The 26,374-nt window shown below is 52.5% G+C and overlaps 12 protein-coding genes across 13 annotated transcripts; 3 read left to right on the forward strand and 9 right to left on the reverse strand.

Moving 5' to 3' along the window:
- Nucleotides 1-1,038: 1,038 nt before the first annotated feature.
- On the forward strand, nt 1,039-3,783 carry CKM354_000239300 (serine/threonine/tyrosine protein kinase MPS1; the record flags this gene model as incomplete). Its single annotated transcript, XM_044797552.1, has 1 exon — nt 1,039-3,783. One exon carries the CDS (start codon nt 1,039-1,041, stop codon nt 3,781-3,783), a length of 2,745 nt encoding a protein of 914 aa, XP_044653487.1.
- Nucleotides 3,784-5,841: 2,058 nt separating this feature from the next.
- On the reverse strand, nt 5,842-6,517 carry CKM354_000239400 (uncharacterized protein; the record flags this gene model as incomplete). The annotated part of the gene is made up of 2 exons (XM_044797553.1): nt 5,842-6,342; nt 6,437-6,517. The coding sequence occupies 2 exons, from the start codon at nt 6,515-6,517 to the stop codon at nt 5,842-5,844; spliced, it is 582 nt and encodes a 193-aa protein (XP_044653488.1).
- Nucleotides 6,518-6,738: 221 nt separating this feature from the next.
- On the reverse strand, nt 6,739-9,202 carry CKM354_000239500 (dolichyl-diphosphooligosaccharide--protein glycosyltransferase subunit STT3; the record flags this gene model as incomplete). Its single annotated transcript, XM_044797554.1, has 4 exons — nt 6,739-7,109; nt 7,162-8,826; nt 8,884-8,964; nt 9,028-9,202. The coding sequence occupies 4 exons, from the start codon at nt 9,200-9,202 to the stop codon at nt 6,739-6,741; spliced, it is 2,292 nt and encodes a 763-aa protein (XP_044653489.1).
- A 461-nt stretch (nt 9,203-9,663) lies between these two features.
- On the reverse strand, nt 9,664-10,959 carry CKM354_000239600 (uncharacterized protein; the record flags this gene model as incomplete). Its single annotated transcript, XM_044797555.1, has 1 exon — nt 9,664-10,959. The coding sequence occupies one exon, from the start codon at nt 10,957-10,959 to the stop codon at nt 9,664-9,666; it is 1,296 nt and encodes a 431-aa protein (XP_044653490.1).
- Nucleotides 10,960-11,279: 320 nt separating this feature from the next.
- CKM354_000239700 (uncharacterized protein) lies at nt 11,280-12,404 on the forward strand (the record flags this gene model as incomplete). Its single annotated transcript, XM_044797556.1, has 1 exon — nt 11,280-12,404. One exon carries the CDS (start codon nt 11,280-11,282, stop codon nt 12,402-12,404), a length of 1,125 nt encoding a protein of 374 aa, XP_044653491.1.
- Nucleotides 12,405-12,500: 96 nt separating this feature from the next.
- On the reverse strand, nt 12,501-13,683 carry CKM354_000239800 (uncharacterized protein; the record flags this gene model as incomplete). The annotated part of the gene is made up of 3 exons (XM_044797557.1): nt 12,501-12,911; nt 12,982-13,462; nt 13,559-13,683. The coding sequence occupies 3 exons, from the start codon at nt 13,681-13,683 to the stop codon at nt 12,501-12,503; spliced, it is 1,017 nt and encodes a 338-aa protein (XP_044653492.1).
- Nucleotides 13,684-13,698: 15 nt separating this feature from the next.
- On the reverse strand, nt 13,699-14,398 carry CKM354_000239900 (uncharacterized protein; the record flags this gene model as incomplete). 2 transcript variants are annotated; one of them, XM_044797559.1, is made up of 5 exons in its annotated part: nt 13,699-13,747; nt 13,804-13,914; nt 13,992-14,053; nt 14,116-14,262; nt 14,324-14,398. In XM_044797559.1, the coding sequence occupies 5 exons, from the start codon at nt 14,396-14,398 to the stop codon at nt 13,699-13,701; spliced, it is 444 nt and encodes a 147-aa protein (XP_044653494.1). The 2 variants fall into 2 exon arrangements, with proteins under 2 accessions (XP_044653494.1, XP_044653493.1); XM_044797558.1 differs by having other exon boundaries at nt 14,110-14,262.
- Nucleotides 14,399-14,953: 555 nt separating this feature from the next.
- CKM354_000240000 (uncharacterized protein) lies at nt 14,954-15,663 on the reverse strand (the record flags this gene model as incomplete). Its single annotated transcript, XM_044797560.1, has 2 exons — nt 14,954-15,438; nt 15,504-15,663. 2 exons carry the CDS (start codon nt 15,661-15,663, stop codon nt 14,954-14,956), a joined length of 645 nt encoding a protein of 214 aa, XP_044653495.1.
- A 485-nt stretch (nt 15,664-16,148) lies between these two features.
- On the reverse strand, nt 16,149-17,423 carry CKM354_000240100 (UDP-galactose transporter HUT1; the record flags this gene model as incomplete). The annotated part of the gene is made up of 3 exons (XM_044797561.1): nt 16,149-16,363; nt 16,413-17,197; nt 17,251-17,423. 3 exons carry the CDS (start codon nt 17,421-17,423, stop codon nt 16,149-16,151), a joined length of 1,173 nt encoding a protein of 390 aa, XP_044653496.1.
- Nucleotides 17,424-17,937: 514 nt separating this feature from the next.
- CKM354_000240200 (uncharacterized protein) lies at nt 17,938-19,782 on the forward strand (the record flags this gene model as incomplete). The annotated part of the gene is made up of 2 exons (XM_044797562.1): nt 17,938-19,625; nt 19,680-19,782. 2 exons carry the CDS (start codon nt 17,938-17,940, stop codon nt 19,780-19,782), a joined length of 1,791 nt encoding a protein of 596 aa, XP_044653497.1.
- A 914-nt stretch (nt 19,783-20,696) lies between these two features.
- On the reverse strand, nt 20,697-23,375 carry CKM354_000240300 (uncharacterized protein; the record flags this gene model as incomplete). Its single annotated transcript, XM_044797563.1, has 1 exon — nt 20,697-23,375. The coding sequence occupies one exon, from the start codon at nt 23,373-23,375 to the stop codon at nt 20,697-20,699; it is 2,679 nt and encodes an 892-aa protein (XP_044653498.1).
- Nucleotides 23,376-24,370: 995 nt separating this feature from the next.
- On the reverse strand, nt 24,371-25,547 carry CKM354_000240400 (uncharacterized protein; the record flags this gene model as incomplete). Its single annotated transcript, XM_044797564.1, has 4 exons — nt 24,371-24,575; nt 24,641-24,723; nt 24,811-25,024; nt 25,096-25,547. The coding sequence occupies 4 exons, from the start codon at nt 25,545-25,547 to the stop codon at nt 24,371-24,373; spliced, it is 954 nt and encodes a 317-aa protein (XP_044653499.1).
- Between the last annotated feature and the right edge of the window lie 827 nt (nt 25,548-26,374).

The raw sequence follows: 26,374 nt of genomic DNA on the forward strand, positions 1-26,374 counted from the left end.
TGGTGAAATCGCGTCAGGGTGACTACTTTTCACAATATCTTGCTCTGCTGCCTGCTTGCCTATCTGGACTAGACTGTGTCACGGCTCAAGGTGCTCGCTGCAAAGCACAGTATAAGGAACTCATTCTAGAGACGAGCTTCGCACTTAGGACTACTCGATGCATTGTGGGTGACAGAATGGGTTTTCGATGCGGCAGCATTGGCCGCAGGAGTTTGAGGACTGTACGCGATAGGCGACGCAGAATGTGTCTACTTCGAATAATGTCTTTTGGTGTATTATATGGATGCATGCTGTATGTACATGTTGCGTGTGTCTTGGAAGCCCATTCGCTTCTCGAAGTCACCGTCGTATTCAGCTTATCATGCATGACACTTTTGTCTGTTTCTCCGATTTAGCGATCTATGCTACAGTAGATAGAGCGCAGCAGACATACTGAATGGATCATCTCACATTGGAAGATGCTCTGAATTGCCAACCAATCACTTCCGCGTGCTCGCCCGAAACAGATCACAGGCTCAAATTTGATGCTTCCCTCATACCACCCGGTCTCTTCACTCCCCACGTCGCTTACTTCGGGTATTTCCAACTCTGAGCTGTGATGCACGTCTCGTTTGAATCTGGCCAGCGTGTTGGGTCCATATTGGGTTGAGCGCAATGGCCACGCCAAGAGATTTGTTGTTGCCCCCCGCAACACATCCTTGGACGCGACTTCCCTTCGGCTTTCGCTTCACGACAGACACCGCCGAGAAGGCTTTTGAGACCCAACATCCTCCACAGGCGCATCTCTGGCCTCCGAGCACATGTAGCGATCTCGTCGCTGCTCCGACCCCCGAATACTGGAGCATACTTAGCGCTACGACATGGCAGAGATCGACCGCAGCACACCCCAGACGATAGCGACAACAACGACCATAGGATCACCAAGCGCAACCTACACTCTTTGACTGGAGGAACAAGCATCTTGAAACTTTTGGAATAGCGAACCATCAGGATACATATACGAGAAAAGATCGCGTCAAGCACACCGTCAGGCGCGTCATGGCCGCCGTTGCGCACCCGTCGCGTTCGGCGATGCGGCGCAACTCGCCCTTGTCTGGCTTTGGGCCCAATGGCTTCTCAGCCGACGCGCCCATGATTAAACGAATCGATGTCGAGAACGATAGCGACTCTGACGACGAGCCTCCGCCGGCAATCAAGTTTTCGAAGGTCACACAGGCTTTGTTGGCAGATGCCGGCGTCCCATCTTCTCCACCACGACAACCACAAGGGAGCGACATGCCGCGCTTCAATCGCTCGACAAGCGCTGGGACCGCCGGATTAGACACTCCTAGTAGGGCCCCTGGCCTCAAGGTTGTACGGCGGAGTTCTCCGCCCACCGCCCATGACCAACAAGGTCGGGGCACCACACCTCAGAGGGTAGTGCATCTGGGCTCATCGAAGGGGCCGACATCCGCGAAACGGTCTACCAGCGTTTCCGGGCCGTATCAGTACCGTACGACGAAACGAGACCCTACACCAGAGACACATGTTAGACCTGAGATTGTCACTCCAGCTCCAGCACCACGTGCGATCCGGGTCGTGACCCGTTCGAGGGCTGGAAGTAATGCATCACAGGACGACCCGGGACAGCATGTTGCTTCAATCAGCAGGCCAGGCTCTCGTAATGGCTTCAGAGCCGTGCCAGATACGAATGAAAGAACAAATTACAGATCAGACTTAGCGCGCAGCACTTCGACTCAGATTGCACCGGATGCCACATCTCGATATGGGGCCTCCACAGCAGCAAGATCGCGCAACACCTCGGCCGAAGCTGCGGTACCGCCCGGGTCGACGCGAATAAAACGAGCGCCGATGACTGGCTCCTTTCTGAAAAGTGGACCGATACGACGCGGCTTTAAACGCAGAGACAGCGAGGAGAACGGCTCTGCGAACGAAGATGGACCACATGGCTCTTCTTCTCAACCGAGTGCTGCGTCGTACACCCCACAAGATCGAAGTACTTCTCGGCTAGAGGGTGCCAGAAGCAGGAGCGGTAGCGTGAATGGTCGCGCGACCTCAGTAGAACCTGTCTCCGTACACGACTTTGCCCACCGCAGTCAGCCATCGCAAGAATCTCGGCCGCCGTCTCGACAGGCACGGCCTCAGTTCTCGCGAAGCCATATCAGCAACGAGTCAGGATCTGCTTCGCGCCAGACAAGCCGCGACACATCGCGAAATAGGCAGCCCAGCGTTGAGCGATATCAGATGCGCCGCCAGCCGAGCAGTCAACACATTAACGGCTCTACACTGGGAGGCCAGCAACGGCGACCTAGTGTTAGTTACGGCCAACAGGAGCAGCCTCTTGAGCAAAACAATGGTGCACGTGCACCCGGCTACACTCGTGCGAATTATCGATACGATGCACCAAAGCCTCACGGAGATGCCTACGAAGATCAAGAAAACATGCCTCCTCCTACCTTTCGGCGCAACAAGGACCAGGAATTCAAGTACCTGGGCAAGCCCACAATGTCCGTAATGTCAGATGATGAGAAGCCGGGACGAATGCACGTCGAGGAGACGCCAGTAGTAGTGTCTCAGCAGGAACCCCGACGAGCATTGGGCACCATCAGTGGCAATACACCTCATCGAGTGGCACCCGCGCCTCCGCCAAAAATGAGTGTATTGGATGCTGCGACGGCCACAGCGGGCGCCAGCACAACCAAAACGAGGAAGAAGCGTAACCACATTGTGGTCAAGGGCAAGATCTTCACGCAGATGGGCAGGATCGGTAAGGGCGGCTCCAGCGAAGTTTACTGTGTGATGGCAGAGAACTACAAGACATTCGCGCTGAAACGCGTGAAGTTGGAAGACTGCGACGAGACAGCCGTGCGTGGTTACAAGGGCGAAATTGACCTTCTGAAGAAGCTTACCGACGTTGAGCGTGTGGTGCGTCTTTACGACTGGGAGCTCAACGACGAGAAGAAGGAGCTTTTCGTTCTCATGGAGAAGGGTGACACGGACTTCAATCGTATTTTGACGCTTCGACTGAACGGCACCGAGGCTCGATTTGACAGTGTCTTCACACGCTATCACTGGAAGGAGATGCTGGAGTGCGTTCAAGCTGTCCATGACCACGACATCGTTCACTCCGATTTGAAACCTGCGAACTTCCTGCTCGTCCAAGGACGGCTCAAGCTGATCGACTTCGGAATAGCGAATGCCATCGACACCGACAACACCTGCAATGTACACCGAGATTCCCACGTGGGCACGCCCAATTATATGTCACCCGAGAGCATCACCGATACCAACGCATCTGGCAGAGATGAAGCAGGAAGGCCCTTGAAGAAAGACATGCGCATCGGCAAGGCCTCAGACGTCTGGAGTTTGGGATGCATCTTATATCAAATGGCATACGGCAGACCACCTTTTGCACACATTGGAAACCAGATCTCCAGAATCATGGCGATTACGAATCCGAAACATGTTATCGAGTTCCCTGAATACGGAGTCGGCGATGCTCCTATCCCTTCAACTTTGCGAGGCATCTTGCGAAGATGTCTAAATCGAGACCCCGAGAAGAGACCTCTCATCAAGGACATGCTTTCGGAGAATGATGCCTACCTCAATCCTGAAGGCACGGGCAATGCTGTTCTTATGGACGAGGCACTGCTTGGCCAGATAATCAACAAGGTCCTTGACCGTTGTCGAGATCCTAATCGCGGAATCCCGAGCGCGGACGAGGCACAGTTATACCCGAAGAGTTTCATGACCAAGATTCGGGAAATGCAAGAGGGACGATGACAGCAGGGTGGGAGTTGAGAAGACTTGCATTCTTTTACTCTCGACGTCGCGCAGAAGAATTTGTTGCTTTGGAAATGGAACCAGACCTGAATCGTTCTCTCGGCTTGTACGATCAACCTAAGTGTTTGGGACAGATACCAGTTGATTTTGTTGCCTTCTTGAATAGAGAGGTGAGCACAGCGACGGAGCTTGAGGTGTTTCTCTTTTGGCGAAGGGCGGTTTCGTACCGTCCCATCTAGTGTGTAAAGAAGACAGGAGACAGCTCCTTTTATGATGACATGTGTTTCATTCCTTTCATGACTGTCTGCCGCTGTTCTTCCTGCTTTATGTCGTCTCTCGTACTGCCGCTTTTCACCAGGAATGAGCTCGCTCGACACGGATGGAAGCGGAGTTGTCCCGCATCAAGGGTGGCATTGCAAGCGTGATTTAGAGTTTGTCTTACATATTTCGGATATCTCGATACTAGTTAGGTTGTAGGTAAACCCTAGGTAGGGCCGAGTCTAGGTGAGGAAAAAGTGCTCGAATCCGATCAACTCGGTACGGAGCAGGACGCAGAGCGCGCTCTGCCGCTTGGTTCATATGTTTATAGAGTCAGAGGATCTTCTTGCTAGCAGATGGTATATATCTGTACGTTAACATCTTTTTCGTTCGATAGCGCTACAGCCACCACCCTAGCCACGATCAGTAGTGTGCACAGTTCTAGCCCGTTCAAGAGCACTGTTTGATCGCCGGAGTCAGCATCTTACCAGGTCTTTGGCGGATAGCAGTGTAGGATCCAAGGGTGTTACACGCCAACAGGGTGCGGCACACTATCGATCAGGCCTGGCGAGATGGCTGTACGAGGTATGCTATTTCTTGTCGATTACCAGTCAGTTCTGGAAGTACCGGGAAGCGACCAGCGGTGAGGGCATTTTGCGATAGTCTAGATGAGCAACAAGTATCCGGAAACCCGGTTCATTGACCACCCCTACTTCCTTGAACCATTTTCGACGACATTTCTCTAGATACAGTTTCTGATATATCTGAGACGCCTCGTCGTGTAGGCCTTTGCACTCTTACCTCGATCTCGTTAAACGAAATAGTCTCAAGATCTCCATCCTCCAGCATTGCACAAAATGACTCCTATTACATCGACTGCACTCCTCTTACTCTCCGTCCTCCCAGCGTAGGTCTTCTCTCCTCGATCTTTCACGTTCCATAGCTAACTAACCGTTGAAATAGTGCGTTAGCAGCGGATAATTGCTACTGCAATGATGCGAAAAAGACCTACCACGCGTGCAATGTAGCATTAACTAAGGCCTATCAACAAGAGGCACACGGCGATCCGAAGTGGAGGGCCCATTGGAGCTATGTTGCAAAAGTAGACACTGTAAGAAGAGGTCGAGAGTGGTTTTTCTAGTCTGTATAGGTTGCTAACCATACGCAGTGCTACTATCAATGGAGTGGAGACCCAAAAGTGTCTCCAGTCTGGAAGTTCTTTGACGAGGAGTGTGGAGGAGCTCATTGCGATATTTAGATGGTATTTTATCGAGTGTGCTCACCGAAGCATGGTTATCCAGAGTCTGAAGTTGGTTGACTGTGCTCATTTCGAAATAATTAGCCTTGATCAACAAGAAGTGGCTGAGGGAGTCCCTTTCGGACTTCACAATGAAACGATGGCCGTGGCCTTGCTTCTGCTGTCCGGTTATACGATTGCGCATTCTAGTAGACTGACCCCGGTCTACGAGGCACACCTTGTTGTTAGTTGAAAGGTAACTGTGACTTCCTGCATCGACAGGTCTGAGGCCTGAAAGGGGATTGACGGCTGTAGAGCTGCCACTTGCTGGCATCTGCCAGACCTCTCATTTGTCCTGCATCACATGGTCAAAGATGCATTAGGCTCATCCAGACTCTTGATCGATCCGCGCTGTCAAGTGAGCTGTATTCACGTTATCTTTTAACAGAGTCTCTATGCACCGACCTTCCAATCCAATGAACGCTTCTCACCACCACGCTATGCATTCTGATCTGACCCAAGCCTCTCTCTCAATCCTTGCGTCCACGCCTCTTCGAAGCCCACTAAGCCGCACTGCTCTTCTTCTTCTTATCCTCCACAATCTCCACATTATCCTCGGGAATATTCTCATGGTTCTCCGCCAACCACTCCGCAACATCATCCGCCACATCTCCCTGCACAGTAATTTCCTCCCCTCCACTCGCCGTCTTCGTCACACTACTCCCCGTCGCGAACTTTTTGCCAAACTCTTTCGCAACCTTTTTCAATTCCAGCCCAAAAGCTTCCAGGCCTGAAATCTCAGTGACGTATTTCCGCTTGTTGCGCTCGACGCGTTTGATAGTGATTTTGGATGCGGCGCGTTTCTCGGCATCGCGTGCTTCGGCTGCTTCAGCTTTGGCGGCTTTCTTTTGGGCGTCTTTCTCGGCGCGCTTTTGGGCGTCGACGGAGAGGGTGCTGAGGTTTTGGGAAAGGGCTTCTTCGGAGTAGAGTTGGGCGTGGAGGGTTGGGGCGTTCTTGAGGAGCCATTCTTCGCATTTTTTGGTTGTGCCGCCGTATTCACAGTACTGAAGTGGTGAGTTGCGTTAGTTGTTGACCAAGAGTAAGTGCTGAGATTGGAGAGTGCTGGCTGGAGGTTGGTGTGCTTGGAGCCGTACCTACTTCCGGAGGCAGAGAGCAGACTGCGCAGTAAGTCACCTTGCGGGGAGGCAGTAGATCTGAGGCTGGGGCTGTGTCGGCCATGATGGGCGACTATGGGATGTGATGAGATGTGGTGGGGTGTACAGTGTTGTGGAAGTCGAATGTCGAGTGGATGGAGGGGAACGACTCCGACTCCGACATTTGGTGGGGTGAAAGTCCAATCCATGCAGGGGCTTCGGGTTGCTTGGCAAGGCGGGAGTGTTCAGACAGACTGACTGTTTCTATTGAATATTCTACAAGATACAGAATTGCTTTTGTCATATCTAGTCGACCCGCAAGACACGCGGTCCTTTGCGCTTGCCTGCCTTCTTTCTCTTGTTGCCCTTGTCAAAGGCAACTGCTTCCTGGTGACTTCTGCCAAGGTTGTCGTAGTCCTTGACCTTGTAAATTCTGATGATCCAGTTCTCACTGGTAAATGCTTCCTCGAGCGTAGAAAGCTCTGGCCCAGTCGCAGGCAAACGAGCTCCACGTACTCTGTCAGTAGCTTGTCCTGCTGGGAACAGGGAGTTGTAGTTGTAGTAGCTCATCTTGTACATGAGCGAGTTCTTCATTGTCGGCGTAGCCTCCTCATCAACTCGGTACTCGCCACGAGCGGTGAAGAAGTCACGCTCCTTGACCTCGTCCGGCCAGATACCTGCGCGAAGTAGTCAGTAGCTATTGAAAGGGCGTTCGTCCAGATCACGTACCTTCGGCGATTCTGACCATCCACAAGAACTTGTTGATGTCATCACCAGAGTAACCAAGAAGACCACCGAAGACGACCAAGACATAGTCAACCTCATGCTGCTTCATGATAGGGTAAGAGACCTCTTCTCTGCTCGACATGGCCTTGCCAACAGTGGCAATGTGAGTGTTGTTCCAAGTGTTGTTGTCAACGAGCGTAGGCCGGTCAGCCATGCCACCAATCTGGTAGCCATAATCCCACCAACTCATAACCTTGGCATCCTGCTTGGTGTTTTGACGCAGCCAGTAGTAAGCCTCGCGGTAGTCATCGATGATGTGCTGGCTTCCATCAGGCAGCCTCGAGGCGAGCACGACGGATGGCGAAGAGTATGCGTTCGATGTCACCCAAGTGCAGTGGAGCACAAAGAGAAGAAGGTAAGTCGTGATAAATCCAGTGATCAGAGACTTGGACAAGTAGCTGTAAATGCCCACCAAAGGTGCCTTGGTCGCGCGAAGTGCTTCGGGGAGGACAGAAGCGAGTGTATCCTTCTCCTTGGAAGGTCCCTTGGCGCTACCGTTTGTCTTCGACTCAGCTGGCTCTTCGGGCTGAGAAGCGATGAGGAAAGTGTCCAGAATCTGGCTGAGCGCAATGGCTGCCGAAACACAGACGATTGGGGTCAACGTGAGCATCAGACGAACCATGACTCCGGCGAAGTAGCTAGCCAGGACCGCGTAGATGACAACGAAGACCTGCTCATCCTTGAGAGTGCGGAAGCACATGTAGACACCGGCTGGAAACAACCAGATCAGCATGTTCAAATCGAAGAAGAAAGCTGGCCAGGCGGTAGGCTGATGCTCAGACACCGATGCAATGATGGGAATGTGGATCTTTGCGTAGCCAGTGTCCCACAAAGAGTAGAAACGTCCGCTCCATGGTGCGATGGTGCCCGATACTGTGAGCAGAACCAGGCCGCCAAATGCCAGACCGAAGACAATGAAGACCGAAGCCCAGAGCAGCGTCTGGAACTGCTTCGACGGGAGCTGAGCACGGATGTAGTAGGCGAATGCAACCAACTGGATGAGGCCGAAGATTCCAAGGGCTGCCATGTGGTCGCTGCTCCTGACCGGCAAGAACCCAACGAAAGGAATCTGCATGCTGGCCAATGTACCCAGAGCATACCAAGTTGTGTAGCTCACGTACAAGCGCGGGCTGAAGCGTCCCATGAGGATAAGAACGAAAGCGTGCAGCGGCAGCAAATTCGTAATGAAGACGTATCCACCCCAAGCGCTGACCATGTATCCATAGAACAGTGCGCAGAGTCCAGCCCACATGATGCTGCCGACCTTGACTGCCTTGATCCACAAGTAGAAAGTGAAGACAAGGAGGAAGATGGCAATGGCCTCGTTATCGTATGATCCCGCAACACTTCTGCTGATATAGCCAGGTGCAATGCCCATGAAGATTGCTGCCAGAAGACCGGCCGAGGGGCTATCGCTCATTTCGGAGGTGAAGAGGTAGGATGCGAATGCCGTCAAGCCGGAGAAGCCGGGTGCGAGCAAGACGCAAATGTTTCGAATGTCGACAGGGAGTGTGAGGAATCGAAGGATGTGGTAGATGACGCCGGAGGTGACCATGAGGCCTGGGTAGAGGGTGCCACCGGTGACACGACCCAGAGGATGCCATGTTCCTGCAATCCATGCCATTAGCCATTGTCATATCAAAACCATTGCTCGAACTCTCGTACGGTCGTCAAACCAATCCCAGAAGTTGTAGAAGCCATTGGCGACAAGATATTTCGTTGCGCGGAAGTTGAACCACGGATCGACTGATCAGTTGACGTTAGCATCGCTTTTGAATGGGTATTCTGCTCCACAATTGATCGACTGACATTCGTGAATGATGCTCTCGAATCGGATGACGGAGAAGAGTCGGGCGGCGACAGCTGCAGCGGCAATGGTGAGCAGGATGAGGAATCGCAGCAGGCCTCGCGTGTTGCGCCCACTTTCTCCCTTCAGGAAGAAGTCGGCGCCGGGCACGGAGGTCGTGCTGTCGGCCGCTGCCATGGTGGAAATGGGGAGCGGTGCGATGCGATGGTGGGGTCAAAGAGTGCCAGCTCTGCTGTCCATCAGAAGCGCTGTGGTGTTGTCGTTGCATGTGCTTTAGCTGTCCTCTAATGCCTTGCCAAGACCACAGGGATCGAGCTCCATTGAAACTCTCCTGGCTTCGTCACCCACGTTATTGCCGCTGCTAGCATACCGAGGGCAGCAACCCGATAAAGGGCGATAGTGAATCGATGTGTTCGAACAACGATCAATGCGCAACATCATACCAGTGAGCTTGCTCATGCGCCCGACAGTGAGCTCAATGAGTGTGAGCCCAGTATGAAATCATGCTATACACATCTAGCTGAAAGAGTAGCCCATCCTACCAAGGCGAGCTCTCTATCGTACACGCTCCCTCTGCAGACCTGCCAGAACGCCTCGCTCTCTATGCACTTCTTGGGACGATCGCAATCATGACGCTACTACAACACAAGTCGGCCAGGCTCCTTCTCGAGCACCAACTTCATACGCTCCAGATATTCTGTTGCCCTCTCCTCCTCGCCATCTTTAGCGACGACAGAAAAGATGTTGTCTTTAGCGGAGATGCCAGCAGGGACGGAAGCTGGAACCGCTGCAGACTTCTTCTTTGGCGCCAAGATATCGATGATGTCCGCCTGCTTTGTCGGCCTCGTCTTCAACAATGAAGGCGTGCTGAGACCAGTGATCTGAGGAAAGAAGTTGCCTCTCTTCGAGACTGCCACTTGATCAAGACCAAGAATTGAGTTGAAAAGCTCATCTGCGGTAGGCTTCCGTCGCTTGTCCAGCGGCAAGTCCTCGTTGGCAAGCTCCGAAGCCCGGGCGATGAATGTAGAAAGCGGTAGGTGGATGTCCAGTGTATCTCGAATCTTCTTCTGTGTCGCGATCACTTGTGAGAGCGAGATAGGAACCGCAATCTCGGTCTCCTTTGGCAACTGTGGTACGGCCTTCTCCGCAGGCTTCGTATCCGGCTTCACCTCAGCCTTCTTTGCAAGCTGGATGTTGCTCAAATCCAAATGCGCCAGCTTCGCAAGCCGCTTGGAAGCCTCCGCTGGGTAGTCCTTGTTGATCTTACCCAAGTATGCAAGAACGTCTCCCTTCAGCAGCCTGCCACTTGGTCCAGTGGCTGTGATGTTCTCCGCATCCTTGGCTGACAGACCGTTCTGGTGAAGCAGTGTCTCCACTGAAGGATACAAAGGGTACTTTCTCGTTGCCGGTGAACCAGTCTTCTTGCCCTCTTGCCCTGCGCGTTGCGTCGCAACAGGCGCATCGCTCTTTTCCGCGGTCTCTGCTGGCTTAGACTCCTGTTTCGGTGCAGGTTTCTCTTCCTTGCTCTCCGCCTTCTTTTGCGCCCCGCCCTCTTCAGCTGGCACTTCCAATGACTTCAAGTCGTCGTCCGGGTCTGCAGTCACTGCTATCCTCTCTCCAACCTTGACGCCTTTGCTGCCCTCTGCCTTGACAATCTTAAACAGCACTCCATCGTCTTGCGCTTCGACGTCCATCGTGGCCTTATCCGTTTCAATCTCCAGAATAACATCTCCGGCCGTGAACGAATCTCCCTCTTTGATGTTCCACTTGGAAATATTGCCTTCGGTCATGGTCGGTGATAGAGCAGGCATGGAGTAGTTCTGTGCCGCTGCATCGCGCTGGGAGACATGGAAGCTTCTTCTCGTTACTTGCCGCGAAGCATATCTGCCCGCAATGCGTGCGGACAGCCGTGCGGTGTTCAGCACGCCGGACATGCTGGGCGATCCTCTTTCAGCAACTGCGGTGCCGCGAAAGACGACGTCTCGCTGCAGACGTCAAAAGCCGGATCGAATAGGCCAGACAGGAGCGCAGCAAAGAGGATGAGGCAGAGGTGAGTGAAGAAGCGAGAGCGAGCTATTGTTGGGATGCACGGAGATCCGCAAGCTTGTCCTCCGAAGCATTGTCGTTCTCGATTCGGTCCGAGATTTTCCAAGCATTCAGTTCACTTTGCCTCGCGTCACGTCTGCACGTGTCGGGAGAGCCTCACTCCATCAATTATTGCATCCTTGCATTGAACACAGCAAGCATAGTCGCAATGGCGACTAGTATGCGACTTCTGCTGCGGCTTCCGCCGGCCATACGACAACAAGTCCTCTGCACGCCATTGCCAAGCAGTACATGTTCAAATATCCACGGCATCACCATCAGCCTTCCTTCAAGACATTTCAGCATCGCACCTCGACTAAACAAACAAGGCGGCAAAACCAAAGCAACATACAAAAATGCTCTGCCACAAGCACCTACACCTCAAGCTCGAAATCTGCCCAAACCTCAACCGGCTCCCGCTCCCCTGATATCAGCAAGCGACCTTCCTCCAAAGCCTCTGCCTCCCAAATTAACACCACTACCCAAAAACCTTGCACCTCCACCCGAAGACTGGATGTCAACTCGATTCCGAAATCAAGACCACGTCCTCCTCTACGCGGCTCCCAACCATACAGCCTTCTTCCTCAGCTCCCTCACCATCGGAACCCTTCTCTTAGCCGGCTGCTATAGCTACGCAGAAATGGTTCTCAAAGACCCACCCGCAAACTCCGAACGACCAAAACTCCCATACATTATAAAAGGATTAGGCGGACTCACTGTGGTTCTAGTGGCAGCTTTCAGCACATACTTTCTCCTCGCGCCAATGAAAATGATCAAATCGATCACTGCGATTCGGCAGCCAGCGGCGCATCACATCCCAGGCAGGATTCCCTGGGATTTCAGAGTTTCCGTGAAGAGAATCATGCCATTCGCAAAAGCAAAAGTGCTCGAAGTCCCTTTACAGGACTTTGCTTTAGATCGGAATTTACCTGTTGCTTCGGGTAATGTTGGATTTATCTCTCATCCGATCAGAGATGCGGAGTGGTTTACTGCGGCTTACTTCATGGGTAAGCTAGAGACGAAGCAAGGTTCTGCTCTTTCAAGATTTAACAGGAGCTTGATCAATATCTGGCCTGGGATTACGCGAGAGGTCAGGCGCATGTTTCTGAGAGATCACATGGCGTATGTGCGGATCAAAGGGAGCGGGAATTTCAAATTGGATGTTCAGAACTGTCATATGCTTGAAGGAGGGCAAATATTGCATAAGCTCGTGAAAGTGGACGCTGATGCTAAAGCTGGTAGCGCCTGGCGAGCAATGCTTGTACGCATTCTTGGGGATAAGAATGAGAAATAGGAGGCAGACATGGCTCAGTAGAGTTTTTGAGCATGTCTTTGTAAATATATTGGACTATAAGATACTTGTAGAATTTTTGATGCTCTCCTGAAGTCCTTAGCGAGACTTCTCGAGATAATTTGGCAGCCATTCCTCGCTACCGTCATCGTAGATTTTCTTCGCCGGCTCAAGGTCCATTGTGTGAGTATCGGCGTAGTAGCAGCGATCGAAGTAGCAGTGCCCTCCGCCGTATTTGCAATGATGGCCATACGGGCAGATTGGGTCGGCGCATGCGATCTTCTTAGGACACGAGAGTGATCTTGCCTTGTGCTTCAGGACGAGACGCTCACCAGCCGTGAGCTTTTCGCCGTGATGATAGTCGCAGTATTCGCCTCGCTCACATCGTCCTAGCAAATGATAGCTGTTGCAATGTTTGCCGTATGTTTCAGTCCGCTTCTGAAATCGGTTCTCAGCTGCAGGATCGGTCCTGGGCAGGTCCTCGTCAATGCGTTCGTTGTAACGATTGACCTGATGGAAAATAATTGTTAGCAACATTCTCTGACGAGGTGGCTCTTTGACTCGCGCCGCAAGGACTTACAAGAATGAACTTGCGGTCAGGCTTCTTTTGTGGAGCAATGTTAATGGTCTTGGTCGGGCCTCCGTTCTTGCCTATCGTTGCCCAGCTGGAACCATTGGACTCGTTGGACGGCGCAGGCGATGGGGACTTCGGCATAATGGCAGCGTTCTGCGCCTGCGTCGAAAGACCTGTCCTATTCGGAAGCTTCTTGGGCTGCGGGGACAGCACAGCGTTCGGCATCCCAGCGAAGTTTTTTGGCGCCTCCAATGCCACAGTGGGCATACTCTTGACCGGTCCTCCAGGCAAGTTGTCGGATCGAAAGAGGGTGGGCATCTGAATCCGCCGCAGCCCGAGTTCCACATAGCCAGGCTCGGCCGGGCGGGTCTCGATCAAAGTCATGCGACTTGCATGTTCTCTGCGATAAGATTCGAGTACCGGCAAGTAGCCATTATCGTGGCAAGGAGCGAAGAAGATGTGTTTGCATTGGCCAATGCGCAAGTAACTGCAATGTCACCAGTGTCAGTGAAACCCATTCTTGTTGCTGGATCGCCTCTTGACCGACTCTCTGGCGATACTTCAGCGGAGGAAAGCCACTTACAGTCTGAGATGCTCGCGCAGCTTGTGATCAGCTCTCTCCTTGCCACCTCCTACATCGACGAAGCTAAACAGTGGCTGAGCGAGACCAAATGATCGCCCGAATGCCAGAAGCTCGTTGGGGCTCATGATGATACCGCAGCTCTAGAGCTTTGCAGCAAGTCCTGACAGGTTTAGCACGACTTGGACGACACTGCTGATTGGTTAGCGATCACATCTCGTGTCGGCGGTGATGTCTCTCAAACTTGCATGTTCCAGTCGTCAACATTAGAATCTGGATAGATAGCTTTAAGATGTCTCTGCACCTCTTTGTGCAGCTGGTGGGCGGCTTCTGCGCCACCGTCTTTGCCCATTCCGTACCTGAGAGAAGCAGTCAGAAGGCGCTCGTCTTTCAAATAGTCACTCAGATCGAGTCCATTTTGTGCTTCCAGCCTTACAGATAGTCCGAGAAGATGGCGCCATCGCCATCGATTAAAACTACAGCGAAGTTGCTAGTGGACTGTCAAAGAGTCAGCGTGCAACTCGACACCCTCGCGAAGGTGTCGAAATACTGACAGCTACTTGCTTCTGCTGCGAGAGTGCCTGCTCAAGGTCGCGTTCGCAGGAAGCTGCTTTGTTCTGCCACATTCGTCGAGAAGCAACTTCATTCTTATAGTCATCGGAGATCTCTCCAACTTTCAGCTTCAGGTCTTCATAGTCTTGGAGAATCTGCAGTGGTCGCGTGTGAGAAGCTTTTGAGAGCTGTGGAGCAATACGAGTTCGACCTTACCTGAGCCACGAGGGCGTCGCGTTCGGCATCGCTCTTTCGGAACGCTTCTAATTTATCCGCGTAAGTTGTCGACATGCCGACGAGCTCGAGACCGAGCTCGAGGCTGCGCTTCAACTGATTGCGGCAATGATGCAGAGTGATGTCGAATATTTGAGGAGCAAACGAAGCGCTAGGGATATAGATTTCGGCAGGCAGGTGAGACCCTTGTCGCGCGAATCACTTCGGCTCGTCACGCCGAACTGGCGCTAATTGGGATTTCTGTTCTGGTCAATTTTAAGATGCTGAAAATGTCGAATAGAAACAGTGAAATGGCATATGAATTTGGCGAATCTCAGAAGCGTGTGCTGCACTGGTTGAATCGAAGTGTCATTTCTGAATCTGTGCGAATGGACGCCTAATGTCGACCTCTCCAGCTGAGATTTGAACCAGCTAGAAGTATGGCTTGGCGCTGGCGGCTAAATATCCATGCAATGCATGGGGCCGGAGCCTGGGTACCTGCGAACACCACTGACCGGGAAACCTTCGAACAATTCACCCAGACTATCCAAAAGACGAAAAGCCTGGATTTCGAAAAATCATCTCATCGTGAAAATATGCCCCCAACGCCGCCGCTATGTACTAACAAAGTTCTCAACGATACCCCTGCTGATAGCTACCATAAGGCGGTGGCTGCGGTGCGCCATAGGACTGATAAGGCGCCAACTGCGTTTGCTGGGGATATGTGGAATTTGCGTTGCCATTGCATGTGTTCCCACACTGCTGGCTGCACCATCCAATGTGGTGGTACGGTGCAGTCGGCTGCTGTTGGTATGGTGTCATTGCGCCAGAGTATGGAGAGGGAGTTGGGGGGCCAGCAGAGTAAGGTGTTGCTGGTGCAGAATATGGCGTTCCTGGAGCTGAAGAATATTGACACGGCTGAGGAGGCGGTGGGAGATGTTGTGCTGTCGGTGGCGGTGGCTGCTGGCCGTAAGCAGAAGCAGTATATGGTTGCTGGTGTGGCGGGTATTGCGAATATGCTTCTTGCTGTTGTTGCTGTTGCAGCCTATTCTTCTCTTCCGCGGCCTGTAATGCAGCTTGCTGCTGAGCAATAATTCCGTTGGCTTTATCTACGAGCGCTGTGACAAAGCGTCAGCGTGCGATTCGGACAGATCTTCTGATGCGTGCGAGTGACTACACTCACCCTGCTGCTCAGCTTCATGCTGGGCTTGATGTTGGGCAATGACACTGTTGGCCTCATTGACAATGGCATTATGTGCTTGCACCTGCTGTGCAGCTTTGCGTCCCTTATGGTGTTTCTTCACCGCATGAGCTGCGGCTCCGCAAGCTGCGATGGTGAGCATGGTGGCGTGATGTCTGTAGGCGGCTCGCGTAGAATCGTAGTGGGAGAGAGGCTGATCGAGTTTTTGAGCACCGATGGGCCACCGTAGAATTGGTATGGATGAGTGAATGATCGGCCTGAGACTGCAAGGACTACTTATCGATGGTAGGTGCCGTCCGCACGCTTGCTCCGATGATTAGCACTATAAGCACTGCCCCCGTCCTCAGCTATGCGGTGCATGGTTTCTCTTGAGAGGGCTTGATAGCAGCCTATGGTGTAGACGCTTGGCAAGCCACTGGCTTAAGTCGACGAATGGTGATTGTCCAATCTTAAACGTCAGCATTGACTCTCTGCGCTTGTGAAAGATCAGACCACCATAATGAGGCACTGCGCCTTCCATCGTAGATGCTCACGCGAGCGAGGCGTGCCATGAATTGGCATCTCTTGGTTTTTTCGAGGGTGCCGTTTCCGGCTATGGCGATCTTAGTCTAGGTTTCCATGCTTACTTCATGCTGCCTTCTTCTCTCGCATTTTCCTCTCCTTCTCGACTTTACTCAAGTAGCCTTCCATGCCGATAGCTCCAAAGACTAAGCCAATACCGACGTACTGCATGTTATTCAAGCTGTGGCCGAACCACACCACAGAGATGATCATGGTCAGCATTTTTCGGGTGACCGTGATACCAACCAAGAGCAGACTGCCAAAGAGAGACAGGGTCATGACTGCGCAAGGTTAGCGAGGATATTGCGACATCATTATATTGTGACTCACAAATGAAGACCTGCCCGAGTGCACCACTTGCAGCAAAGCCCAAGATGTCCCAACCCACGGCCGGGTGCCTTTGTATGAATGCCAACGCCGCATGAAGCTCGCCAGCTCCTTTACCAAGGTCCAGGCCGACCACGGCGCCAATGCCACTCTGGGCTAGATACGGAAGTAGAAGCAAGTAGACTGAAGTCAATATCGTTGACATGACATTCAGCGCGCACATCATCTGCTGGCCGGTGTATGGGCGAAAGCTGGCGTAAATATCGTCCTGGGTGGAGTTCGTCAAGCCGTCGAACAGAAGATTGATCCCCAGCAAGACAAGACCGTAGACGCTGCTGCTTTCAGCGCCCTTGTGCTTTTTTCCAGCTGGTTGTTGAAGCGTGAAGATGGCAACACCAGCTGTGATAAGCGCAACCACGGCGTACTTCTGGAATGGATACTTCTTCCTGTACAGCGTGACATGAAGAAACATGACAGGGAGCAATTTGCAGGACTTTGCCAAAAGAAAGGTGATGTAGTCCACGTATTGAAGACTGGCGTACCCGAATGGTGAGGCCAGGGCCGAAGTGAAGGCCACCAGAGTCAGCGGCCAGAGGATGCGTGTGTTTGGAATGATCGGTAGATCAGTTGGCGATTTTCGGGTGGCCAGAACGAATAGGTAACCAAAGATGGCAGCGAAGGTAGACTGTACTGTGTTCATGACCACTGGGTACTTGAAAACTTCTCGTTTTGAGTCGGTGCCATAATTTGTCGTCGTGATTCGTTCTTGGAGGACGCCCCATGTCAAGCTATTGAATTCGTCAGCGGCCGTCCCGAAGACTTGGGGAATCAAACGACTCACAAAGAGGCATAGATACCCCCAACGCATACAAGAAGCTGGAGCATGCTCGGGCTGCTTTCTGTATGCTGCCCTTTGATCGCAACATCGTTCTTGCCGGCTATCGTCGCGCCGGGAATGTCTGATACTTTGCCATTCGCCTTTTTCTGGCGTACACTTCCATTGGACTTCGCCATCGCACTTAAAGCCCTGTACTCCAGGTCGCAAAAGCACTATGTGCAAAAAGAGTGTGGAAAGGAAAGTTGAATCGATCAATCGCCGAAAATAATGCAAGCTGTCATGGTGTTGTTGATACCAAAATAGGATAGACTCGAGCTCGGCTCGGCTCGTCGGCATCCCCTGACTTGCAGTCACCACTCCTCACGTCTGTCTGCCCACTAATAACTTACCTCGAGCCTCACAAGTGATTGACCTAACTTTGAACACATGCCCACAAGATCATGAAGGTCATCGTGAATAACCACGCGAGGATGAATGTGCGATCAGAATTGCCAGCCGCCAGACATGGCCTATAAAACAAGGCAAGGCCAGTAGCGACAAAGACTTGATTACCGCCGAGAGAAAGTACAATATGAAGGATGTCGCTTGGTCATTGGCAGTTCAGTCAAGCCCACATGCAATCTCTAAGATGAAATCGTTTTTGCGAATGTTATCTGCGTCTACTGAAGTTCTTCAAAATCGCGTACCGTCATGAGGGCTCGTGTTTTCGCATCAGCCCTGCTATATGCAATTGCATCCGCAAGCACCGACTGGAAAAAGTACATCACTGATGGAGTCACTAACATAGATAATTTCCCGGACCTTCTACATGCCGACCTCAATGCCATCAATGCCGGTCTAAGTACCTCACTTTTCACCAGCGTTGATCTGGTGCAGGCATACCTGGCACGTATTGAAGAAGTGCAGGATGAATTGCACGTTGTCAACGAGCTCAACCCCGACGCTCTCGAAACAGCTGCCGAGAGAGATGCTCAACGCCTCAATGGGACCATACTTGGTCCTCTACATGGCATCCCGGTGCTGCTCAAGGACAATATCGCCACTCACGACAAGATGAATAATACAGCTGGCTCTCACATCTTGCTCGGCGCCAAAGTCCCACGCGATGCCACAGTCGCTGCGAAGCTCAGGAAGGCGGGTGCGATATTGCTCGGTAAATCCAACCTTAGCCAGTGGATGCAATTTCGATCCGCCAACACGACTTCTGGGTGGTCAGCATATGGAGGCCAGTGCAAAGGCGCATACGTTGAAGACCAGGAGCCGAACGGCAGTTCTAGCGGAAGCGCTGTAGCAACATCTCTTGGTCTCGCCTTTGCCGCCCTCGGAACTGAGACTCTGGGTTCCCTGGTCTTTCCTGCCGAAGTGAATAATGTGGTCGCCATTAAGCCTACTGTTGGTCTCACTAGTCGACACCTCGTCGTTCCAATCTCTGAGCGCCAGGATACTATAGGTCCTATCGCAAGGACAGTCAAAGATGCAGCAACTGTTCTTCAGGCCATCGCGGGGACAGACCCACGGGACAACTACACATCTGCTATCCCGAACGATGGTGCCATTCCGGACTACGTCGCGGCTTGTAGAGAAGATTCTCTGAGCGGAGTTCAAATCGGCATTCCGTACAATGTGATAGCCCTCTACTCTGACGCCCTCGAACCTTCGCTGCTGCCAGCTTTCGAGAACGCTGTCGAGCAGATCGCAGCAGCTGGGGCAACCATTGTCGAAGCCAACTTCACAGCCTTCGAAGATTTTCAGTACGACCAGAATAATTCCCTCGTCTTGCAAGGCGATTTTGTATCTGGCCTATCGAAATATCTCGCCGAGTTAGTGGATGTTCCGACACTTAAGAACTTATCCGATGTGAGGAACCAGACGCAATCCAATCCTGCCGAAGATTATCCTGGGCGGGACACTCTCATCTGGGATGTGATAATCGCGTCCGAGGCGAACAACACCAGTCCCAAATTCTGGCAAGCATACCAGGACAGTCTGGTCTATGGCGATGAAGGTGGCGTACTGGGTGCTCTCAGGCGCAGCAATGCTAGTGCAATCCTGCTTCCAACCCAATTTTCTGCTGCTCTGCCTGCCATTGTTGGAAGTCCGATCATTACAGTTCCTATGGGCGCATATGACAATAGCACCACCAAAGTCATGGACGAGCGTGGCAGTCTAGTTCGAACAGCACCCGGCGTACCTTTCGGTCTGGCATTTTTGGGTGATCTTTGGAGTGAAGCAGATCTGATTGGATATGCTTACGCTTACGAGCAAAAGACCAAGAATCGCGAGAAGCTGAAGCCTTTGATCTTTCCGAAGACTTCGCTGGCGGATATCAAGAAGAATGCAACAACACAGTCTTCAGACGGGACAGGCAGCGGAACAACGTAAGATGTTATATTGCAACAACATTTGCCCAATCTCTGCTAATTCAACCCCAGCTCTACTGCCCACTCTCTAAACGTCCAACCCGCTCTCCTCAACACCATGGCACTTGGCGCCCTCATCGGCGTGTTCGTGATCGAATGCTTCCGTCCGTTCTAGACGCTCAAAGCCATTTCAATTCAAAGTGTCAGCACGACGTCCATGGAATTCGTCTTGAGAAGGCGAATGTAGGGATGGGACTGTGTTCAGACGATGTCGGACAATAAACGAGTCTTCAACGAAGCAAAAACGAGATTGTTCAGCTCGGTTCTCAACTTCTCTGCTCGGCAAAATAGGATTTCGATCATGGAAAAAAGAGGGAAGGGAGGCAGTTGAGTTTCAGAAGACTTACAGGAAGCTGGTTGGATGCGAGATGATTGCAGTGCTTGAAGAATGAAAGATAGCATGCTATACTGAAGCGAATGTGATCAAGTTCTTATATACTCCTTTCCCTCCTTTCTCATGCTGCTCCGAAGATACCAAGAATCAGTCAGCGCAGCTCACAGCCCTGCCCTTCTCTTGGCAAAATGAGCCATCATTGCTCACTGCATACCAAGAACGAATCCACCCATGTCGCTTCTTCGCGAGCTGCACAACGCAAAGCCGTAACCGAGCCGAACACAACCGCGAACGCATTCACATGAAGAAGCACAAGAGCACAAAAGCAGTATACAACCGTTGTCATTCGTGCATGTTATGCTGTGCATAAACTATACTGTACAGACACACAAACCCCGATGTCAAACAGTTCTTTCGCCAAGCGCCGCGCTAAGATACTCAGGTTATTCCCCCATTGGGATGACCGCCAACAAGGTACGAAACAAGGGACATTCTGTTACAACCAAGACCAAGACACCGCAGTCTACTTTTGTTCACCAATCTCATGTCTTCTCTTCCCAACGGCCCATGATAGTCCAACGGATGCGCAGCAGCATATGTTCCGCAATGCCGTGCTGACAATGCACATCCAAACATCATGGATCGGTATCCATTTCATCCGCTGCCGAAGACACCACTTTCTCTCCATCAAACTCCTAGTTGCGCTTCTTCGGTTGGGACAAAGCAGCGAGTCTTGCCTGACTGATCGTCGAGCTCGGACGTGCCTTTTTCACAGGGCTCGTACTCTTGACACCTTTTGGCTTCACACCAAGCGTGGTACGACGTGCAGTTGCAGCTGCAGTGGTCTGCATTGCTGCTTTTGGCACCGCCTTGGAAACAACCTTGGCTTTCGGTGAAGGTACAGTAGGCTTCGCGCGCTTGGCCGGTCGCTCAGATTCTTCTTCCTTGTTCTCTTCAATCACTGGCGTGTTTTCCTTGTCCGAAACCATATCGACATCGGTGTCAGGTTTAGACGTAACGACCTTGTTCTCGAAGTCGAACTTTCTCTTCTTGGTGCCAACTGGAGGTGACACGATCTCGTCCACCGCAGAAGCAGCCTGTCGATTCTCGAATTCGAACTTGCGCTTCTTAGTGCCGAAGGGCGAAGCAACTGGCACTTTGGCGTCTGCCGAGACATATCGGATCGTGGGAGGCCGAGCGCTACGAGCTGCGGAAGCAGGGGCATTCGGCGATTGAGCGAAGACAATATCTTGCTCTCCTGTACGGAACGTGAAATCCTGCGGTCCCGCTGTCTGACGGCGCTTTTGAGGCGATGGCGATAGTGACGGCACGCGATCGTATGAGGGCGCAGCAAGTGGCAAGCTAGGATAAGCACTGGGCTCCTGTTTTGGCTCTTGCTGCGTCTCTTGAACTGGAGTAGCTGTAGTCTTCGTCACTCGCTCACTCTTAGGCGACGGAGTCGGAGTCTTTGAATCAGAACTTGATACAGGATCCTGCATCTTTGCGTCGCGGGCCTTGGTCGATGAGGAAAAGTCGACGTGCTTCCGAGTCTGAGCAGTAGCTGGTGGCACTGGAGGCAACTCTTTGTTCAAGATCGCTGCCTTTTTGCCCGGAGGTGTGGCTAGGTGTGTCCCCGCCGCTACCTTGGAAGGGTCATCGGAGTATAGGCGCTGAGGTGACCGAAGGATGGACTTCATTGGCGACTTGCGGAGGAGATTGAATCGGCCAAGGAGCTTGCTACTCGTCGTGGCCTGGTCTTCTCCATTCTCTGCGTTGCTAGTGGCCGCCATAGGCAGCTTCGTTGGAGACCGAGACAGGAATGGAACAGCAGAAGACGCGGTAGCCTGGAACGGATCTTCCTCGTTAGTCTTGGTGATAGGTGCTTTCGCGGGCGAGCGGGAGAGCAAAGGTACGGCAGCAGACTTCGGAGCTTGAAACGGATCTTCTTCGTTGGTCTTAGTCATTGGTGCTTTCGCTGGCGAGCGAGACAGCAATGGTACAGGCTTCTCCTTCGTGATAGTTTCTTGCTGATCACCCGCATCGTGCTTCTTCGACACGCCTGCCTTCGCCGGGGTGCGGGCAAAGGATGGGCTCATCATCGACGTCGACTTCTGTACAGGTGCGGCGGCGCTAGATGATGAGGCAGCGGTGAAGAGAGAAGCCTTGGAGGGTGAGCGGGCGAGCAATGGGGTAGAGGCCTGTTGCTCGACAAATTGTGTCGGCTTCTTAAGAGCAGACTTCAGAGGTGTTGCTGCAGGCTTGAATTGCGGTGCTGGAATCTTGCAGGCGGCCTTTGTGCTCTTCACGCTTGCAGCCCGTGCAATTGAAGCTTGAGTAGGCGTCGACAGTGTAGCAATCTTGGACTGCTTGTTTGGCGTAGCAGAAAGAGAATCTGCAGCAAGATCGATCTTCGGACGACTGGCGGAAACGTCATCAGTCTCAACGATCTTGACGCGTTTTGCTGGGGAAGTCTCGCCAGCGGTACGAGTCAGATCTCTGGAGGACGTAGGTCGTGGTAAGCCTTCCCGAACAGCTGAGCTGGTCTTTGATCCTTCACTGGATCCTGGCCTCGAAGAGCTCTCAGGCTCATCCAGTCGCGCCTTCGAAGGGCTGCGCTTGAGCGATCTTGGACCTGCTGGCTTGACCTCACTCGCGGGCTTGAAGCGGCTCGGATCTGCTCTCCAAGCGCTAGCATGGTTGGCAATAGAGTCCATTTTGTCCTGCTCCTTCATATGTGCCTGCGAGAATCTTCCTTTTGGCTTTGCCATTCGGCGAGCAGCGAGCACTTCATCAATGCTCTGCGGCGCCTCTCCATCCGCCACCATCTGCTCTCGAATTCGTGCAGCTTCCTCGCGCTTCTCTGACATGAGCTTCTTCGCTTCCGGACTTAGCTCCAGTGAGAAGTCGCGGCTGAATGTGAACTGATAAGAGGGAGTCTTGGCATCTTTCTCGAGGTCGCGGACCTTGGTGGGAGTGCCCTGTAGAGCTGCGAGACTGCCCTTTTGCTTTGCGGGTTCTGTGTGAGGTGCCATATTCAAGAAGCCCAGATGGCGCGCCTCGTCTCTGATCTTAGCAGTGCTCTGGTGGTGGAGCTGAGGGTGCATCTCGCGCTCGTCGGGCTTGATGCCGGTGTTCCTCGTCGGCGTCTGGTGCTCCATTGGCTGTGTGTTGATTGTGGGAAGACTCGGGTATGAGACGGTGGCGGCGGAGGGGGAGTCCGTGGTCGGGAACGCGCCTGGCATGTCATCGTCCTCCTCGACCGACGACAGCTTCGCGGGCAGCGTGCGAGGGGTGCGGGTGGGAGCATCGTGCGACAGCGACACTCGCTTTGGAGTGTTCTGGTTGCGCAGACGCGCAGAGCTGCGGCGGGCCATGGCGGTTAGATCAGACGTTGCGTGAGGGCCGCGATGTCTGGTCAAGGATGGCAGGTCGCTTAACAGCAGCCCAGGTGCAATTCCAAGGCTGAGTCGCGAAGATTGGTGCGTGCAGTAGTCGAGCGCTCTGCTGTCAGTGCGGTGACGAAACGGCCGGGAGGAGCTGGGTGTTTGTCGGTAAATTCGTGTTGTCGTGACAACCGCTGGTCCGTGCTCAGAGCTTCAGCTCCGTCTCGACACCATCTCGTCGGTCGAGGAGATGCTTGAGCGACCATACATGCTACTTCACACAAGACCAAAAACCGCCGGCGCGTCGCTACCGACGAGTGCTGCATAATAAAGGCGACTATCAAGCGGCGAGCCCACACCGAAGTATGTCCCATCGCTGCCAGACGATTCGAGTGGCTTTCGGATTTCCGCACATCAACATTTTCCTGAGAGCCATCATGGAATCAAGCGTGTGTGTCGATTGATCAAAAACCTTATAGAAAGGAGCAAAGATCTATGTGGAAGGCGCAGGCAAGTGGATGTCAAGCCAAGCTCTGATAGTGAGGCCCATGCATCAACCCAGCCACGACTACTCCCTGCAAGGTTGAGCTTACGCAGCGAGTCCAAGAACAGATCCACCGTATTTTAAGACTTGATCCTCCCTTGTGCATCTATAAACTGCGGAACATACCAGCTCGCGGGGCACTGACGTCCCGGCTCTGGTGTAGGCCCTAACTTGCGATCTGAGCATAAATATCTGGCCTCTGCACCGAGGAAAAAGCAATGGTCCCAAATCACTACAATTCTGATCAGCAAGACGCTCTCTCTGCGGACATGATAATGCTTGATTTGTGCCTGTCGACATACCTCCGCCTGGGCCACATGCAGTCTTCTTACTAGCACAGTCATCGTTTGCGTGTGTGGGCAAATGTAGATCTATACGTGTTGGGTGATCGATCGAGCAGACTGTGCGCTCCTCGAAAGCAGTGACGTATTTAGTGACCTGTTCAAACATCCTTAGCGGAAGAAGTACTCTCCATTCCTCGAGCAAACAGTGTGCAGAACACAAAAAGGAACAGCTTCAACGGTGCTGGGGAGCAAAGTACCTGAATATCGCCAGTGACGACCAATATCAGCGGTTGGTACGTCAACACAAATGGGTGACTTTGGCCTCCGGTTTCCGATCCTGTGTACGTCGTACTCTGTGTATTGCTTTCACCAAATTGTCAGCATGTCTCCACAATAACGCGACAAGCTGCGGGCCGGCGAAGTCTTACGTCCAAGTATACGCGACACCTACTCTGGCGCCTAGTTTGTCAAGATACTTCTTGAAAGGAGTGAGACCAGGGAGTGTGGCTTTCTAACGGATGAGATCAGTCATCAACTAAACAGGTTTCGAGCAAGCGGAGAACACCACGAACGCGCATCGTGCATCAGCCTTACGTACCATATCCGGGCCAATCTGGCCGCTAATGCTCCAACTAGTGGAGAAGGAGTACGTGTGGCCTATGCTTCCCGGGGGGCACTCAGGCTCACTGAGCTGATGCTTAAAACCTTTGACGAGGTTATAGTAGACAGTCCCCACGAATTGAACGTCCGTCTGCATTGGAAATTTGTTGCAGGGTTCATCCGCAGGAACCCGACCGTGCGGAGGATCGGCCCTAATGTTCGTTGTAATGGTTAGTTATAGTGCATGCTGAAACATACTGAATCGATTATTGACATTTCTTACAGCCCTATTTTGCTTTCTCCCAATCCCTTTGCAGCTGGTTTGGCAGGTTCGAGCTTGTCGCTACCTGATTTGATGACTGTACCTCCTTTGGCTGCTTCAAGAGCTGTGAGGTGCGTTTGAGGAGGACGACCCTTTGCTATCGCATTCTGCTGATTCGGAGCTGGGACCTTTCCGTCGACAGGATGCTCCCTACTCGTTGTATGCGTTGTTGAGTGTTTGCCTGCAACGACATTGCTCGCAGGTGGCTCGGCGGGCGCTCGATTGACAAGGTCGGTTGGAATGAGACCGTCAATTGCTTTTCGCTCTCTAGAAAAGAGGGCCAGGGGCACGGCGGCCCCTCCCAAGCTCCGTTGGTCCAGTGATGATTCAGGGTTCGGCAATGCACGAACCGGGAAATGCTGAACCAGAAGGGTGGCGAGGAGCAATGCCATCCAGTTCGAAAATTGAATCATGTTAGCTGATTTGAGATGGGTAGTGGTGGAAGATGGAGCTTGTCTTTCTGATGGGGTGCCGAGCTAGAGTCCATCTCGAAGATATATGCTGCCTCATGGTCTCTCACAACATCGACGCGTCGCAAGCCCTAAGCAATGGATTGCTGCATTCAGCACGTGGACAATCTCGTTGGAATCGAATGATGCGCTTAGAAGCTTTGTAGATTCTGGTCTAGGAACTGGTCAGGCCCAGACCCAACCGGTGTACCTACCCTCCTGCAGGAACTATGAACTGATCCTCCCGCGGAGCACAATACGACCGCGTTCGTCCAATAGACATAGAGGTCTGGGTACCGTGCAACTAACGCAGGCCTCTTGTGAGGAACATGAGAGCTTCCACGGCAGGGGCGACGATGAGCAAGAATGAATTGACTTCGCGACCTCTTGTGCGGATCTCAATCATGCGCTTTTACATCATGATTGCTCTTCTTTGGGCGATTGTGAAGGCGGTAGCATAATCGACTTTGGACTGGACAGTTGGTTCCGCTACGCCTGTGATGGTCAGCTGGTTACACGCGTTGAAAGCTTCCTATTCGCATTCCTTCTAACAGTCTTACTAAGTATGCCTGGAGCTAGGTGACAGAACCCATTGTCGATGATCGTAGTAAAGCTGTGTCGAAGGTTGAAAGTCAACATAGACACCGTCTTCCATTCACTAGGACCACGTGCTGGCAAAGATGATCTCTTTGCGGCCAGGCCGCCTCGTGGCCAAGGATCCGTGCAGAATCTAGATCTAGTAACTGGGAGCCCTTGTAAAAGTTTTAATGCTCGACCGTTATTGAACTTCT

The sequence above is a fragment of the Cercospora kikuchii genome (assembly GCF_019650295.1).
Source record: "Cercospora kikuchii DNA, contig_00002, whole genome shotgun sequence".
NCBI lineage: Eukaryota > Fungi > Ascomycota > Dothideomycetes > Mycosphaerellales > Mycosphaerellaceae > Cercospora > Cercospora kikuchii.